Source organism: Cherax quadricarinatus, chromosome 7, assembly GCF_038502225.1.
Source record: "Cherax quadricarinatus isolate ZL_2023a chromosome 7, ASM3850222v1, whole genome shotgun sequence".
NCBI classification, from domain to species: Eukaryota; Metazoa; Arthropoda; class Malacostraca; order Decapoda; family Parastacidae; genus Cherax; species Cherax quadricarinatus.
In genome coordinates, this window is record NC_091298.1 from 4,239,214 (window position 1) to 4,257,369 (window position 18,156).

The 18,156-nt window shown below is 38.2% G+C and overlaps 1 protein-coding gene across 1 annotated transcript in view; it reads right to left on the reverse strand.

Annotated features, from left to right (window-relative positions):
- Fdh (alcohol dehydrogenase class-3 Fdh) overlaps nt 1-16,250 on the reverse strand; it is a 29,438-nt gene extending 13,188 nt beyond the window's left edge. The window contains exons 1-5 of the mRNA XM_070082233.1: nt 16,161-16,250; nt 5,025-5,126; nt 3,213-3,354; nt 1,761-2,021; nt 800-806 (exon numbers count right to left, since the gene is read on the reverse strand). Coding sequence (XP_069938334.1) covers nt 800-806; nt 1,761-2,021; nt 3,213-3,354; nt 5,025-5,126; nt 16,161-16,181 — 533 coding nt within the window. The 5' untranslated portion in view covers nt 16,182-16,250. The remainder of the gene's footprint in view (nt 1-799; nt 807-1,760; nt 2,022-3,212; nt 3,355-5,024; nt 5,127-16,160) is intronic.
- Nucleotides 16,251-18,156: the final 1,906 nt, after the last annotated feature.

Below are 18,156 nucleotides of genomic sequence, written 5' to 3' on the forward strand. Positions count from 1 at the left end.
GCAGTCCGCCTGAATGAGCATCGAAATGCCTCTAACAGAGACGATGTAAGGTACGCCTGTGTCCTCCACAGAGACTCCACGGGGCATTTGATGAACTGGAACGAGGCACAACTCGTTCTCACCGAACCAGACCTCAGACGCCGACGGTGCCTAGAAGCCTCACTAATCACCGTCACCGACACTATAGAACGCAACACTGGAAACTACAAAATTTCAAAAACATTGGCATACATGATACTTAAGCAGCACCAACCCAACAACACAGGAGTCACATGATTTCATCGTCTACTGGTCCTCATCATAGGCAGAGGTTGTTTTGATAAGGACCTGCCTCGCATGGGCCAGTAGGCCTTCTACAGTGTTCCTCCATTCTTATGTTCTTATGACATTCCTCAGGTCACGTGCGTCACATCTCACTCTCCGCCTATATATATAATGTCTTTCTACCTCTGTATGTTAGAAGTGATCAAGGTCACACCCCAGGACCGAAACGTTTTCTAATAAATATGATTCACCTCATCTTTATAGTGTTTGCTTACGTGTCTTTCTAAACCATTCTATCAACCCTGTCATACTCCTTTTCCAAATCCATAAATGCCACAAAAACCTCTTTACCCTTATCTAAATACTGTTCACCTATACGTTTCATTGTAAACACTTGGTCTACACATCCCCTACCCTTCCTAAAGTCTCCTTGTTCATCTGCTATCATACTCTCCAGCTTACTCTTAATTCTTTCAATAATAACTACCATACACTTTACCAGGTATACTCAACACACTTATTTGTAACAGAATACGTACAAACTTATAATTAATGAATATTTTTTCAGAAACAGAAGATACTGAATGCCTTAGAAACCTTGACCATACAATAAATTTCAGTTATGTACCGTATTGTATACGGAAAGAAGAGAAAAAATTTAAAATGCAATACTGTACTGACTAAAGGTAAGTAGATATTTATATATTCTTACAATATAATGTAAAAATTCCCCAAAAGATATTAAACAAACTGAGAAAAAAAGCAAACAAAATATTGAGCAAGGCACTGTTGACATTTTGCAGAGAAGAAATAATAACCAGGAGAAAAACAAGATCCTGAATGAGTAAATATGGTAACGAGTAACAAAACATTAAAAAATATGGTTGAAAGTAAACTTAAAAAAAGAGGCAGAAATTTGAGGACATTAGAAAGAGGAAAGAGCCAGAATGAAGGACAGAAGTAGCAAGGTTAAAAATGGAGAATACGTAAAGTAATTGGAATGTAATAAACTGAGACAAATGTTAAGTCAGATGTATATTAGTGTTGGAATGGTTTGCATGTTTGTTCAGACAAATTTTTCTGCTTTAGCAAAAGAAAATACAATTTTTTGTTGGGCAAAGTTCTTTAACAGTTGCCAAGTAAGCCAATATGATCATATCTAAGGTGAATGGGAGATGGTGTAGGATTCAGCATCCAAGGAAAAGTTTGAGAAAAGGTGGCTAATAAGGATTTGATGCTCAGCAGGCAGAGAGTAAACAGGTATATTAGACATGTGTAGTTGAGTGGTCCTTGTTATCCATGCTCCTGAATGAGAACAAGATGGTATCTATAAAAGGACGAAAGGAAAACTGGCTCGCTGGATTTTAATTCTGAAGGTCAGAAAGTATGATTTATACACTTTGCAAAGTAGGGAAGACGCTGCAGTTCAGCAGTCAGTATTAGACCATAATATTTGTGCTCTCCTGAAATTATATTCATGCACTGTAATCTTCCACTTTTAAGAATATGCAAATTTAAGTAATCATCCTGGTTCACCTTAGCAACAGAAATCTCAGCAACAACTGTGTACTGAGAAAAGGTAGAGCATCCCATGAAATGGTAGATTTCCTTTCCTTTACATGTAAAACGTGTGGTCCCATCTGGCATAACACCCTTGCCTTGAGTATCTCTGATTTTGCTGCACAGATTTGTCTTGGGGGACTTGCAGAACTTGCATTCACGACACTGAGGTATGTATAATGGAATAACATGATCACCTGTGAAAAGAAATAAATTTTCAAAAAATGACATTGTTAATGCCATCATTAAAAAATTGGGCAAGAAAAAATGATATGGTCCAATCTTCCAAAATTATGCAAGTTCTTTCAGTGTAAATTCCAATACAGCACATTATAGTGGAGGAATTCTTTTGCAAACTACCTCCCTCCAACCCATCTTTCTTTTCCCCCACTCCTTCCTTCTCCTCCATTTATCTTCTTCACTCCCTCCCCCACTCTTCTTTCCCAGTCTTGTTGCTCTTCTCTATCCAGTTGCACCATAATTTTCCACTTAAAATGTTCCATTCTACATACACCCTATTTCTACTTGCACTTTCTTCCACTCTTTTTCAGCAGATAACCTAAATATAACCTTAATTAGGGGTCTTCTATCTACCTTTCCTCATTGGCTTCCAATTCTCTTTTCCAGGCACAGTGTTATACGATATTTTCTACCAAATGACCTTTATTTAAAAAAAAAAAATTCTTGTATGGCCAATGTCAAAAAAGTTTCAAAGAAAAAGGAGGAAAAAATCTTTTAAACATATTACAGCACTAGGGGTATATGAGAGGCTTTGATCCAAGGAATAAAGCATAGCTCTAATTTAAAACCATAAAAGAAGAGTCTTTAACTACAAGTCCCTGATACTGTAATGATTGATTTAACCGACTTTCCACGCAGTACAAAGTAAAAAGAAATGGCTATGCAGACAAGGAGTTGTGTTTAGTGAGCCTCAAATAAAACACCATATTCTTTGATCTACTGTATTTTTTTTTTCTGGTATCCAGAGTATTAGGATAAAGTAGTAAAGAAAACACACATGATAATGTACATGTGAAGGTGTATCTAATGATGAAAATTATGGTACCTTCTCATTTGTGAAAAATGTGAAATAAAAAAAATTATTGCACATAATAAGCTCCACACTTGAATGAATACTAGAGCCATTACATATTATGCATAAGTATTTAAATGATTAAATCATGTAAAAAAAAGGTATACGAACACATTAAGAAAAATGGGTAAATGACACAGTAGTGTGAAGATATAAATACATATTCTTAACAAATATTTACTTAATTCATCCTCTTTTCCTTGTTTTTAACTTCCACAAGGAGGAGGTTCTTTCAATAAAAGGCAAGAAATTAGCGAGTAAAAGACATTTTATTGTTAATTAACCCATGACTTACCTTCTTTCACTGAAGTGACTCCCTCTCCAACACTTTCCACAATACCACCTCCCTCATGACCAAGGATGACTGGGAATATTCCCTCTGGGTCATGACCATCCAGTGTATAAGCATCAGTGTGACACACTCCACTTGCAAGTACCTAAATTAAAATAATATTTTTAATTATTTGTGAGACAATTCACTTTGACACCATGAAACCAACAAGCTTGTTTGTAATTATGCATAGGAAATTATACGACTGTAATGAGTACTAACTGGCTAGTACAGATTATGGCTGTCTATGTAAATACCAGGGTCTTTGCTAGAATTTAAAATTTTTAGGCAAGACAGGAAAGGAATGTAAACAATATTAAAACCAAACTACAGTATTCTTTAATTTCCATTGTCCTTTATACTGTATTACTATGACCCTTATTAAACTACATATATGCATATGGTATATTTCATAATAGTACTGCATATTACAAGACCTGTAGCCTAAGAGATGTCTAATCAGCCAAGTTGTAATGGTTACATATAAATCAGACAAGTGTTCAGAAACTTGTGTTTTACTCACCAGGAGCTTTTACAATCACAAAACAGGTGAATTTTGAACCCATGGCAAGCGAGTCCTAAAAGTCACAGGCCACTGCAGTAACCCTTTCAGGGCCCGTGCCGTAGATCCACGGCTTTATGTTGAGGGTCCAAACCGTAGATCTACGCCATGAGCTCAGCTCACTCTGATAAGCTGTGAGCAGTATATCTGGTCCTAGATATGAGAGAATACATCTATGTGGTATGTGTGCACCACATAAAACAAATCCTGCAGCACACAGTGCATAATGAGAGAAAAAACCGAGACCGTAATTTTCCATTAAAACAGCAACTTTGCAGTATTTTTTCGTATGTTTTTTATAGATGTATTTGTGATTTCTTGGTCTCATTCGATAGAATGGAAGGTATATTACAGAAACAGAGATGATTTTGATTGGTTTTAGTATTGACAATGACTTGAAACTGAGCTCAAATTAGCAGAAATGTTAAATTTTTGCCAATACTCAAGCATAAACAAATGACCTCACACGTCTAATACACGCCAGCTGGTGAGTCTAATACACGTTCACAAATGTGCTGATATTATTTATACAATTATTACAATATTGCATGACAGTAAATCTTCTATTTTTTGGTTTGAATAAAAATTAATTATGCAAATTAAAAATCAAAATGGAATTCATTTGTAAAGCCTGAAAACATAACTAATGAACAGAGGAAATGTTACTTTAGTGCCAGGAATGCCTGCATTGTTTATTCTGGACCCTATTATGAAATTGGAATATTTTGAACTTTGCACTAAATTGGCCAAATTACCAATTTCCAATCACTTTATTTTGTAGTTGAAACAGCTGAGTTGGCGATTTCTTGTGCTCAATCGATAGAATAGAAGTAATACTACTAAAATAGCTAGGAATTTGATCGAATGGAATAAGGTAATTGGCCTAAAATGGGAGTCAAAGTCAGCAAAATCGCCAATACGTAAATATCGCTGACACATCAAAATTCGCGAGTATAATTTCGTCAATTTTCCATCAAATTTCGTACTTTTTGTTTTATTACCTTCAGAAAAAGATTCTCTACCACTTAAGAAAAAATAACAATTATTTTTTGAAAATTCTTGGACACTGAAATTTGGCCTCTGGACCCTGAAAGGGTTAAAGCACTGGCCTGTGAGCAAAATCAAGTAAAACAATTAGAAGACATTTAGGCTTATAACATCTATTGTCAAAAATTTTAATGGTACAGTATACTGAAAAGCCAATTTAACCATACCTTTATGCGCACTTCTCCAGCCTTTGGAGGAGCAACTTCAACATCTTCTATAGTCAAAGGTTTCTCCTTTTCCCAGGCCACAGCAGCTTTGCACTTAATAACCTGGAAAATAAAACAGCAAATATTAGCTTTTTTATTGGCTTTATTCAATTCAATTCAAATTCAAAGTTTATTCTCTATAAAGATTACAATGTTGAATTTACAGAATTTGGTTGTTGTGTGGTTTACATGTAGTTAAATAATGATTACAGAGTGTACCACTGGAACGCCTAGCATGGCTAGGCATTTCGGGCAGACTTAGTTCAATTCTTTATTTTAAAATATTACAAATTATGAGGTAAGTTGGTATTATGGCTAAGTGACTAAATACTAGTTTGTGAGTTTAGCAATGTGAATGCTTTTGTTTTGGCACAGTACATAGTTTCAGTATTGGAGTATCATAGGATTCATTATTTTAAGATTGAGATTAATATTTCTGTTTATGGTCAAATAGGTGAGTGAGTAAGTGTGAACCACCAGGTGGTATTCGTGTAGTTAGTTGATGGGGTTTATCAGGGAGATAAGATGTTTTCTAATGGTAGTTTTGAAGGTGATGAATGTGTCTGCAGTTCTAGAGTTCTCAGGTAGGGTGTTCCAGATTTTAGGGCCTTTGACATACATTGAATTTTTGTAAAGGTTTAGTCGGACATGGGGAATGTCGTAGAGATGTTTGTGTCTGGTGTTATGCCTGTGGGTTCTGTCACAACTATCAAGAAAGCGTTTTAGGTCAAGGTTGATATTGGAGTTTAAGGTCCTGTAGATGTAGATTGCACAATAGTAAGTGTGGATGTACTGAACAGGGAGTAAGTTTAGATCTATGAAGAGTGGGAGGGTGTGTTGCCAGGGATGGGATTTAGTGATTATTCTTACTGCAGCTTTTTGTTGGGTTATTATTGGCTTTAGGTGTGTTGCTGCAGTTGATCCCCAAGCACAAATAGCATAGGTGAGGTATGGATAAATAAGTGAGTGGTATAGTGTGAGAAGGGCATTTTGCGGCACGTAGTATCGTATCTTGGAGAGGATCCCTACTGTTTTGGATACTTTTTTGGTTATGTGTTGGATATGGGTGCTGAAATTCAGGTTGTTGTCAAGGTATAGGCCTAGGAATTTGCCCTCATTATGTCTGGTAATTAGAGTGTTGTCGATCTTAATGTTAATTTGTGCATATCCTGCTCTGCTACCAAACATAATATAGTAGGTTTTGTCAGTGTTAAGCGTAAGTTTATTGGCTGTCATCCAAGTCGATATTTTGATCAGCTCCTCGTTAACAATGGTGTTGAGGGTGGCAAGATTAGGGTGAGAGATGACATAAGTCGTGTCGTCAGCAAAGAGAATGGGTTTCAGGTGTTGGGATATGTTTGGAAGATCATTGATGTATATGAGGAAGAGCAGGGGACCAAGGACACTTCCCTGCAGAACTCCAGTATCAAGTGGCCGTGTTGTTGATGCTGTGTCTTTAATGGTAACATACTGATACCTATTAGTAAGGTAAGATTTGAAATAAGCAAGCGCATGGCCTCTTATACCGTAATGGTCAAGTTTGTGGAGTAGGATGTCGTGGTCTACTGTGTCAAAAGCTTTTCTTAGGTCATTAAAAATTCCTAGTGGATATTCCTTATTTTCCAATGCTGTGTAAAGCAGATCTAGCATTTTTATGATTGCATCATTAGTGCTTTTATTTTTCCTAAATCCAAATTGGCAGGGGTTGAGTATGTTTTGTGCTGTTATAAATGAATATAGTCTCCTGTGCACGAGTTTCTCAAAGATTTTGGATAGCAATGGTAAGTTTGATATTGGCCTATAGTTGTTTAAGTCTGTAGGGTCACCACCTTTATGTATTGGTGTAACCCTTGCCATCTTGAGTAGTTTCGGGAAGGTGCTAGTTTCTAGTGACTTGTTAAAAAGTAATGAAATATCATGCAAAAGGATATGGGCCACTCGCTTGTACAGTATGGTTATTTATATCCTGAGTTATGTGTTGAGTTCTAGTACTGATATCTGTAGTGGTAGGAAGCTTGGATAAGTATATAGCTAGAGTATTTTGGTCATATAGAGTATAGTCACTACTACACATAATGAAGTTGATGTTGTCTATGTGTTGTGCTGGAATGAACTAAAGTACAACTAGGTATAAACTAGTAATATAAAAATACAAATTTAAAATAGAACAAGACTCTCACTTGTAATTGCACTAAGGTCTAATATAATGACTTTTGTGGAGTCTATGTTTTGAGCTAGAATGAGCTATAGTACAACTAGATTTAATCTACTAATATAAAGCTAGAATGAGCTATAGTACAACTAGATTTAATCTAATAATATAAAAATACAAATTAAAAATAGCACCAGTCTCTCACTAGTAATTGCAATATGGTCTAATATAATGAATTTGGTATTGACTATAGTACAACTGAGTTTAATCTAATAATATAAAAAAGGCACAAGACTCTCAATTGTAATTGCACTAAGGTGTTATATAAGTTGTTTACAAGAATTAGAGTATAACTAGATTTAAATTGACAAGATAAAATATACAAGTTAAGGTAGAAAAAAAAAAAAAAAAAAAAAAAAAAAGATATATGAGGTGGTTGGTACTAGTTAGCAAAAGATAGTTAAGGGTCTTGAACAATAATATAATTGAAATATACACTAATTGCACACACAATAGTATAGTCACTAAGAAATGAAAACAATCTTAGAGTAGGAATTATAATATAAACTTATAATATAAAAATACAAATTGAAATGGTACTTGCAATTGCACTAGAGTCTGGTATAGGTTGTTGACAAGATCAAGAGTATAACTAGATTTAAATTGACAAAATAAAATTCACAATTAAAGTACCAAAATAACAATGGTAATGTCTTGGTTATAATATGATAGTAAGATGGTAGACAGGTACACAGGTACAAAGGATAATATAAAGGTTGGAGTTGAATATACAAACTTGATAATTTGGCAACAAAATGTTATGGGAAGTATAAAATAATGTTTAATGTACAAAAGTAAAATTGACTGGTAGTAAATATGGTGTTTAATAAAATTTTAGTAAGTAATAATGATTACAAAAAAAGTGAAAAAGTAATGTTTATTTCATTCAATATTGCACTGGTAGTTATACTAGAGGTTATATGGCAGTACAAGGTAATCAAGAGTACTCTAAGATAGTAAATGTGGTATTAAAACAGGTAAAGGTAATTAGACAAGTAATGGTTATTAAATGTCAAAAATGTTAAGAGTAAATTGAAATTATAGTAAAAATGATAATTATTAATTTTAGTAAGTAATATCAATTGATAGTATTTAAAAAAATATGAGGTAGTAATATGGACAGAGAAAGTATCAATTCAGCTAATGTTTAAGCAAACAATAGTAAATAAGAAAATTACATAAAGTGACTTATGCTTACTAGTAAAATCACAAAATGAGGTACCTGGAGTTTACCTGGAGAGAGTTCCGGGGGTCAACGCCCCCGTGGCCCGGTCTGAGACCAGGCCTCCTGGTGGATCAGAGCCTGATCAACCAGGCTGTTGCTGCTGGCTGCACGCAAACCAACATACGAGCCACAGCCCGGCTGATCCGGAACTGACTTTAGGTGCTTGTCCAGTGCCAGCTTGAAGACTGCCAGGTGTCTGTTGGTAATCCCCCTTATGTGTGCTGGGAGGCAGTTGAACAGTCTCGGGCCCCTGACACTTATTGTATGGTCTCTTAACATGCTAGTGACACCCCTGCTTTTCATTGGGGGGATGGTGCATCGTCTGCCAAGTCTTTTGCTTTCGTAGTGAGTGATTTTCGTGTGCAAGTTCGGTACTAGTCCCTCTAGGATTTTCCAGGTGTATATAATCATGTATCTCTCCCTCCTGCGTTTCAGGGAATACAGGTTTAGGAACCTCAAGCGCTCCCAATAATTGAGGTGTTTTATCTCCGTTATGCGCGCCGTGAAAGTTCTCTGTACATTTTCTAGGTCGGCAATTTCACCTGCCTTGAAAGGTGCTGTTAGTGTGCAGCAATATTCCAGCCTAGATAGAACAAGTGACCTGAAGAGTGTCATCATGGGCTTGGCCTCCCTAGTTTTGAAGGTTCTCATTATCCATCCTGTCATTTTTCTAGCAGATGCGATTGATACAATGTTATGGTCCTTGAAGGTGAGATCCTCCGACATGATCACTCCCAGGTCTTTGACGTTGGTGTTTCGCTCTATTTTGTGGCCAGAATTTGTTTTGTACTCTGATGAAGATTTAATTTCCTCATGTTTACCATATCTGAGTAATTAAAATTTCTCATCGTTGAACTTCATATTGTTTTCTGCAGCCCACTGAAAGATTTGGTTGATGTCTGCCTGGAGCTTTGCAGTGTCTGCAATGGAAGACACTGTCATGCAGATTCGGGTGTCATCTGCAAAGGAAGACACGGTGCTGTGGCTGACATCCTTGTCTATGTCGGATATAAGGATGAGGAACAAGATGGGAGCGAGTACTGTGCCTTGTGGAACAGAGCTTTTCACCGTAGCTGCCTCGGACTTTACTCTGTTGACGACTACTCTCTGTGTTCTGTTAGTGAGGAAATTATAGATCCATCGACCGACTTTTCCTGTTATTCCTTTAGCACGCATTTTGTGCGCTATTACGCCATGGTCACACTTGTCGAAGGCTTTTGCAAAGTCTGTATATATTACATCTGCATTCTTTTTGTCTTCTAGTGCATTTAGGACCTTGTCGTAGTGGTCCAATAGTTGCGACAGACAGGAGCGACCTGTTCTAAACCCATGTTGCCCTGGGTTGTGTAACTGATGGGTTTCTAGATGTGTGGTGATCTTGCTTCTTAGGACCCTTTCAAAGATTTTTATGATATGGGATGTTAGTGCTATTGGTCTGTAGTTCTTTGCTGTTGCTTTACTGCCCCCTTTGTGGAGTGGGGCTATGTCTGTTGTTTTTAGTTGATTATTTAATTACTAAGAGATTGTACAATGAAATTTGAACAATAATGGAGCAAAACATACACTACACTACGTAGGCTTTTAAGTTGGACATTGTTTAGTTATTCTCTGTAACATTAGTATCCCTGAGAAATCGTGATAGATCATTCTCCTTCGTGATTGTGTACAGTTGACCTACATTTGTTTTCCTAACAAGAATTTTCCCATCCCGTGTGAAGCATTGGTGTATTGTGTCATTATTCTCCCGCTCAAGTTTTCTGACTCTATACAGGAGGTTCTGACGTTTTTTGGTAAGACACTCGTTTATGTATACCTCTTTCTTTACTTTAATAGATGCAATAATTAAGTCTTTTTTCCTGTCATGCGAGTCATTCAAAAAATATGTCGCAGAACAGATGGAGATCAAATCCATGGTGAGCTATATAATTTTACAGGCATTATAAATTTATACATTGGTTCCAAAATGTGTGCAATTATTGTATAAAATAAAAATAAACTTTTCTCTAAACAATAGTTTACAACTGGAACAGAAAAGGCATTTTGGGAAGCCTTAGTGGAATTTTTGAAAGAACAATTTGTTGCAAGTTTTACTTAGACAATTTGCTCCAACATTTGTGGTTATTAACATTGGTCAAATACAAATGCAGATGCTAATCTAAATTTCGTAATTACTGCACAGGACATACAAAAACTTAAGACCCAAAGAAGGCATAGCATCTCAGGCAAAACTTAGCCTATACTATACATGTACTGAAAATTTACTTGGTTAATTAATAATAAAAATCACAATAAAAGATATTTCTTTTAAAACAGCTAAACCTGTAGGGGTTATACAGTACCTGGAGACCGACATAATTAGGTTTGATTCAACTAAAGGTATGATAGGTCTAATTCCTTGGATCAAGAGTCTTTCAATGGCATCATGTCCCCTGAAGGCCAGATTTAACTTATTCTAACGGAAATAAGCTACATCGACATATTTAACCATGGCTTAAATTTACATAATGTGACCTTCAAGACTATTGCGAAATTTACACTTAAGATAAGAGATAAGAAAACCTAAATAGCTTGTACATCTACAATAGCCCAACCAATATGCCACCCTTACCTGGAGTTTACCTGGAGAGAGTTTCGGGGGTCAACGCCCCCGCGGCCCGGTCTGTGACCAGGCCTCCTGGTGGATCAGCGCCTGATCAACCAGGCTGTTGCTGCTGGCTGCACGCAAACCAACGTACGAGCCACAGCCCGGCTGATCAGGAACTGACTTTAGGTGCTTGTCCAGTGCCAGCTTGAAGACTGCCAGGGGTCTGTTGGTAATCCCCCTTATGTGTGCTGGGAGGCAGTTGAACAGTCTCGGTCCCCTGACACTTATTGTATGGTCTCTTAACGTGCTAGTGACACCCCTGCTTTTCATTGGGGGGATGGTGCATCGTCTGCCAAGTCTTTTGCTTTCGTAGTGAGTGATTTTCGTGTGCAAGTTCGGTACTAGTCCCTCTAGGATTTTCCAGGTGTATATAATCATGTATCTCTCCCTCCTGCGTTCCAGGGAATACAGGTTTAGAAACCTCAAGCGCTCCCAGTAATTGAGGTGTTTTATCTCCGTTATGCGCGCCGTGAAAGTTCTCTGTACATTTTCTAGGTCGGCAATTTCACCTGCCTTGAAAGGTGCTGTTAGAGTGCAGCAATATTCCAGCCTAGATAGAACAAGTGACCTGAAGAGTGTCATCATGGGCTTGGCCTCCCTAGTTTTGAAGGTTCTCATTATCCATCCTGTCATTTTTCTAGCAGATGCGATTGATACAATGTTATGGTCCTTGAAGGTGAGATCCTCCGACATAATCACTCCCAGGTCTTTGACGTTGGTGTTTCGCTCTATTTTGTGGCCAGAATTTGTTTTGTACTCTGATGAAGATTTAATTTCCTCATGTTTACCATATCTGAGTAATTGAAATTTCTCATCGTTGAACTTCATATTGTTTTCTGCAGCCCACTGAAAGATTTGGTTGATGTCCGCCTGGAGCCTTGCAGTGTCTGCAATGGAAGACACTGTCATGCAGATTCGGGTGTCATCTGCAAAGGAAGACACGGTGCTGTGGCTGACATCCTTGTCTATGTCGGATATGAGGATGAGGAACAAGATGGGAGCTAGTACTGTGCCTTGTGGAACAGAGCTTTTCACCGTAGCTGCCTCGGACTTTACTCTGTTGACGACTACTCTCTGTGTTCTGTTAGTGAGGAAATTATAGATCCATCGACCAACTTTTCCTGTTATTCCTTTAGCGCGCATTTTGTGCGCTATTACGCCATGGTCACACTTGTCGAAGGCTTTTGCAAAGTCTGTATATATTACATCTGCATTCTTTTTGTCTTCTAGTGCATTTAGGACCTTGTCGTAGTGATCCAGTAGTTGAGACAGACAGGAGCGACCTGTTCTAAACCCATGTTGCCCTGGGTTGTGTAACTGATGGGTTTCTAGATGGGTGGTGATCTTGCTTCTTAGGACCCTTTCAAAGATTTTTATGATATGGGATGTTAGTGCTATTGGTCTGTAGTTCTTTGCTGTTGCTTTACTGCCCCCTTTGTGGAGTGGGGCTATGTCTGTTGTTTTTAGTAACTGAGGGACGACCCCCGTGTCCATGCTCCCTCTCCATAGGATGGAAAAGGCTCGTGATAGGGGCTTCTTGCAGTTCTTGATGAACACAGAGTTCCATGAGTCTGGCCCTGGGGCAGAGTGCATGGGCATGTCATTTATCGCCTGTTCGAAGTCATTTGGCGTCAGGATAACATCGGATAGGCTTGTGTTAATCAAATTTTGTGGCTCTCTCATAAAAAATTCATTTTGATCTTCGACTCTCAGTCTGGTTAGCGGCTTGCTAAAAACTGAGTCATATTGGGACTTGAGTAGCTCACTCATTTCCTTGCTGTCATCTGTGTAGGACCCATCTTGTTTAAGTAGGGGCCCAATACTGGACGTTGTTCTCGATTTTGATTTGGCATAGGAGAAGAAATACTTTGGGTTTCTTTCGATTTCATTTATGGCTTTTAGTTCTTCCCGCGATTCCTGACTCCTAAAGGATTCTTTTAGCTTAAGTTCGATGCTTGCTATTTCTCTGACCAGTGTCTCCCTGCGCATTTCTGATATATTGACCTCTTTTAGCCGCTCTGTTATTCTTTTCCGTCGCCTGTAAAGGGAGCGCCTGTCTCTTTCTATTTTACATCTACTCCTCCTTTTTCTTAGAGGAATAAGCCTTGTGCATACATCGAGTGCCACCGAGTTAATCTGTTCTAGGCATAAGTTTGGGTCTGTGTTGCTTAGTATATCTTCCCAGCTTATATCGGTTAGGACTTGGTTTACTTGGTCCCACTTTATGTTTTTGTTATTGAAGTTGAATTTGGTGAATGCTCCCTCGTGACTAGTCTCATTTTGTCAGTCTGGGGCTCCACGCATACATGTCTGAACCTCAATTATGTTGTGATCTGAGTATATTGTTTTTGATATGGTGACATTTCTTATCAGATCATCATTGTTAGTGAAGATGAGGTCTAGTGTATTCTCCAGTCTAGTAGGCTCTATTATTTGCTGGTTTAAATTGAATTTTGTGCAGAGATTTAAAAGCTCGTGTGAGTGTGAGTTTTCATCAGAGCTGCCTCCTGGTGTTATTACTGCAACAATATTATTTGCTATATTCCTCCATTTTAGGTGCCTTAAGTTGAAATCCCCCAGGAGCAAGATGTTGGGTGCAGGAGCTGGAAGATTTTCCAGACAGTGGTCAATTTTTAACAGCTGTTCCTGGAATTGCTGGGATGTTGCATCCGGAGGCTTGTAGACTACCACAATGACTAGGTTTTGGTTCTCGACCTTTACTGCTAAAACTTCCACTACGTCATTTGAGGCATTAAGCAGTTCTGTGCAAACAAGTGACTCTGCAATGTACAGGCCAACCCCCCCCTTTTGCCTGTTCACTCTGTCACATCTGTATAGGTTGTAACCTGGGATCCATATTTCGTTGTCCAAGTGATCCTTTATGTGGGTCTCAGTGAAAGCCGCGAACATTGCCTTTGCCTCTGCAAGCAGTCCACGGATGAAAGGTATTTTGTTGTTTATTGCTGGCTTTAGACCCTGTATATTTGCAAAGAAGAATGTTATCGGACTGGTGGTATTGTTGGTACTGGGGGGGGATTTTTTTTCCGGCATTAGTATCTGTATCTGTTGGTTTGGAGTGGAGGCCATCGACTGTGGTTCCACTCCAGGAATGACTGGATTTGGTGTACGATTTCTGCCATTTCCTGCCAGTTTTTTTTCCTTCCTGGTACTAAAAAACCTCTCCCTCTTGAGTGGCTGTGGCTACCCAGGTTTTCCCATGGCCTGGATGTTTTGTATCTTTTTGTCCCCTTTAGATGGTATGCCTGGCAATTTAAGTTATAGCACAGTCTTTCCTGTACTGAAGAGGTACACATTTCAGGGTGAAAAAGCTTACAGGAAGGGAGTTTGCATTTTCCTGTTGTCATATGGGCATGACATTTTCTAGGGTGGTCATAGTTGCATGTCCCATCTGTTTTTCCAGATTTCCCATGCCAGCAGATACCAAGTGCATAGTATGTGCACAGGCTTGGTTTCCGTTTGCCTTGGGTTTCTGTGACTGTATTCCCTGTTGGTGCATGTTTCCCTGTCTTATTCCTATCCTCCTTAGCACCAACAATGGAGCTCCCACCAGTTGTTTTTGGTAATTTATCCTCACTATTGCTATTGGAGTCCTCTTGTTTGCTATTTCCTGCGGTATTTCTGGTTTGCAATATTGGTTTTATCTTATCTTTGACTACACTTGTTTCCCTACTATGGCTCCTGTCCTCTATGAGGTCATTTATATGTATTCCTTCCTGCGTATAATTCCCGACTACCTGGACAAAATCTCCAGCTTCACCATTACTGTCTCCCAGGACAATATCTCCAACTTCACCATTTCTGTCTCCCAGGACAGCACCTCCAGCTTCACCATTACTGTCTCCCAGGACAGCACTATCAGCCCCACCCTTGGTATACTTTATTTTAAATTTTAATTGTAAATACTATTTACTTATGTGTACTATAACATGCTAAAAATATGTATAAAAAATAGAAAATATCAGACCGAGTACAATTTGAGACTGTACTAAGAGCAAAAATTTTGTACCTAAAAGCTTCCGTGAATTAATAGGACATTAACATATTGTTGCAAACCTTAAGACATAACAGACAAGTGGAAGACAAACTAAAATTACTGACCTGTACAGCGATTATTATTGGCTCTAGATACCATCTACTACTAAGCTGATCTTGGCTGATCTTTGATATACCTCATGTCCATATCACACTGTGTAAAAACTATGCACATAAAGGGCCCCAAAATATGAAATTCATTACCAGAAGATATTAAAGTAACCCAGCCTAAAAATCAATCTAAGACTCTTCTCAAAAGCCACTTAAACACCCTAGACTAAACGCTAAATACTCACTTATGTACAGTACTCCCACACCATAACTTCAACAATCACTTTGAACCTTTTATCCATTGTTGACAGGAATATAATTGAATCATTGTTTTCTCAAAAAGTATGTTTGAATATAAATATATCTTTGTATTATACAAATTTTGATTCATTCATAATTAATATTCTACTGTACAACTATGAAATAATTACTATCCTACTGTACAACTATGATATAATCCTTAGTGTTAAGTAGACTGTAAGACAATAATGTTAAGTTGGCCCATAATGCCTAGGTGTAATAGAGGCTCTCTTTGTATTGCAACCCACTATTGTAAATAAAAAATCTCAATGTACTGTTTGCAAAGATATAAAATAAAATAAATAAATTAGTTTACACTATACAATTCTAACCAACAAACACATCGTAAATCTTCACATCATTAATGGTATACATTAAGTCAGCAATGTACCATTATTAATACGACATTTGTGTATTTTATTATAATCAAAATAACCTTGACCGGCCACACTGGCACCCATCACCAGCCTCCTCTTAACACTTCCATATATCTCAGGTATATGCCAATATGACTGTTAAAATGACCATTACCGCAGGATCCCCGGGTCCAAAATTGGGTCGTTCAATGGTCAAATATCAACAGATACAGTTTAGAAACGGCAGAAAACTGACCTGTCCCTTAGTATCAGTCATGGTGGTGTTGGTGTTATCCTTGTGAGTGTGTGTGTGTGTGGCGTCACGGCGTCACCATCCTCTAGTCGACTTTTATTTTTTATGTAATTTAAACATTATGTCAAGTAAGTTCATTCAGGTACAGGTACACATAAAATATATATATAGCAGCATATATGTAGATTACCTAGGATAACATATTTCCACTGGAGTCCTGTTGTCAAAGTTAATTAAAAAAATGGGTGACATTTGATTGCAGGCAGAAAGCCCATGGCTAGCTGTTTTAACTTTTAAGGTTTAAATAATAAGATATTACAAGGACCATAGTAGAAATCAGTCACTTTGACATTTTAAGATTATCCTAGGTAATTTACACTAGTTATAATGACTGTACTTATGTGTACCTGTGCCTAAATAAACTTGCTTATTCACGATGATGTAGGCATATTTCAATGATAATGAGGAAGTTCTCCCTAAGGATAAATAAATAGACTCAGTTATACCAATTCAGTAACAATGAATCACTATTAGTAACGTATATATATATATATATATATATATATATATATATATATATATATATATATATATATATATATATATATATATATATATATATATATATATATATACATATAGCAAAGAACTACAGACCGATAGCGCTAACATCCCATATCTTAAAAATCTTTGAAAGGGTCCTCAGAAGCAAGATCCTCACCCATCTAGATACCCATCAGTTACACAACCCAGGGCAACATGGGGTTTAGAGCAGGTCGCTCCTGTCTGTCCCAACTACTGGATCACTACGACAAGGTCCTAGATGCACTAGAAGACAAAAAGAATTCAGATGTAGTATACACAGACTTTGCAAAAGCCTTCGACAAGTGTGACCATGGCGTAATAGCGCACAAAATGCGTGCTAAAGGAATAACAGGAAAAGTTGGTAGATGGATCTATAATTTCCTCACAAACAGGACACAAAGAGTAGTAGTCAACAGAGTAAAGTCTGACCTGGAGTTTACCTGGAGAGAGTTCCGGGGGTCAAAGCCCCCGCGGCCCGGTCTGTGACCAGGCCTCATGGTGGATCAGAGCCTGATCAACCAGGCTGTTACTTCTGGCTACACGCAATCCACGTACGAGCCACAGCCCGGCTGGTCAGTTACCGACTTTAGGTGCTTGTCCAGTGCCTGCTTGAAGACTGCCAGGGGTCTGTTGGTAATCCCCCTTATGTATGCTGGGAGGCAGTTGAACAGTCTCGGGCCCCTGACACTTATTGTATGGTCTCTCAACGTGCTAGTGACACCCCTGCTTTTCATTGGGGGGATGTTGCATCGTCTGCCAAGTCATTTGCTTTCGTTGTGAGTGATTTTCGTGTGCAAGTTCGGTACTAGTCCCTCTAGGATTTTCCAGGTGTATATAATCATGTATCTCTCCCGCCTGCGTTCCAGGGAATACAGGTTTAGGAACATCAAGCGCTCCCAGTAATTGAGGTGTTTTATCTCTGTTATGCGCGCTGTGAAGGTTCTCTGTACATTTTCTAGGTCAGCAATTTTACCTGCCTTGAAAGGTGCTGTTAGTGTGCAGCAATATTCCAGCCTAGATAGAACAAGTGACCTGAAGAGTGTCATCATGGGCTTGGCCTCCCTAGTTTTGAAGGTTCTCATTATCCATCCTGTCATTTTTCTAGCAGATGCGATTGATACAATGTTATGGTCCTTGAAGGTGAGATCCTCCTACATGATCACTCCCAGGTCTTTGACGTTGGTGTTTCGCTCTATTTTGTGGCCAGAATTTGTTTTGTACTCTGATGAAGATTTAATTTCCTCGTGTTTACCATATCTGAGTAATTGAAATTTCTCATCGTTGAACTTCATATTGTTTTCTGCAGCCCACTGAAAGATTCGGTTGATGTCCGCCTGGAGCCTTGCAGTGTCTGCAATGGAAGACACTGTCATGCAGATTCGGGTGTCATCTGCAAAGGAAGACACGGTGCTGT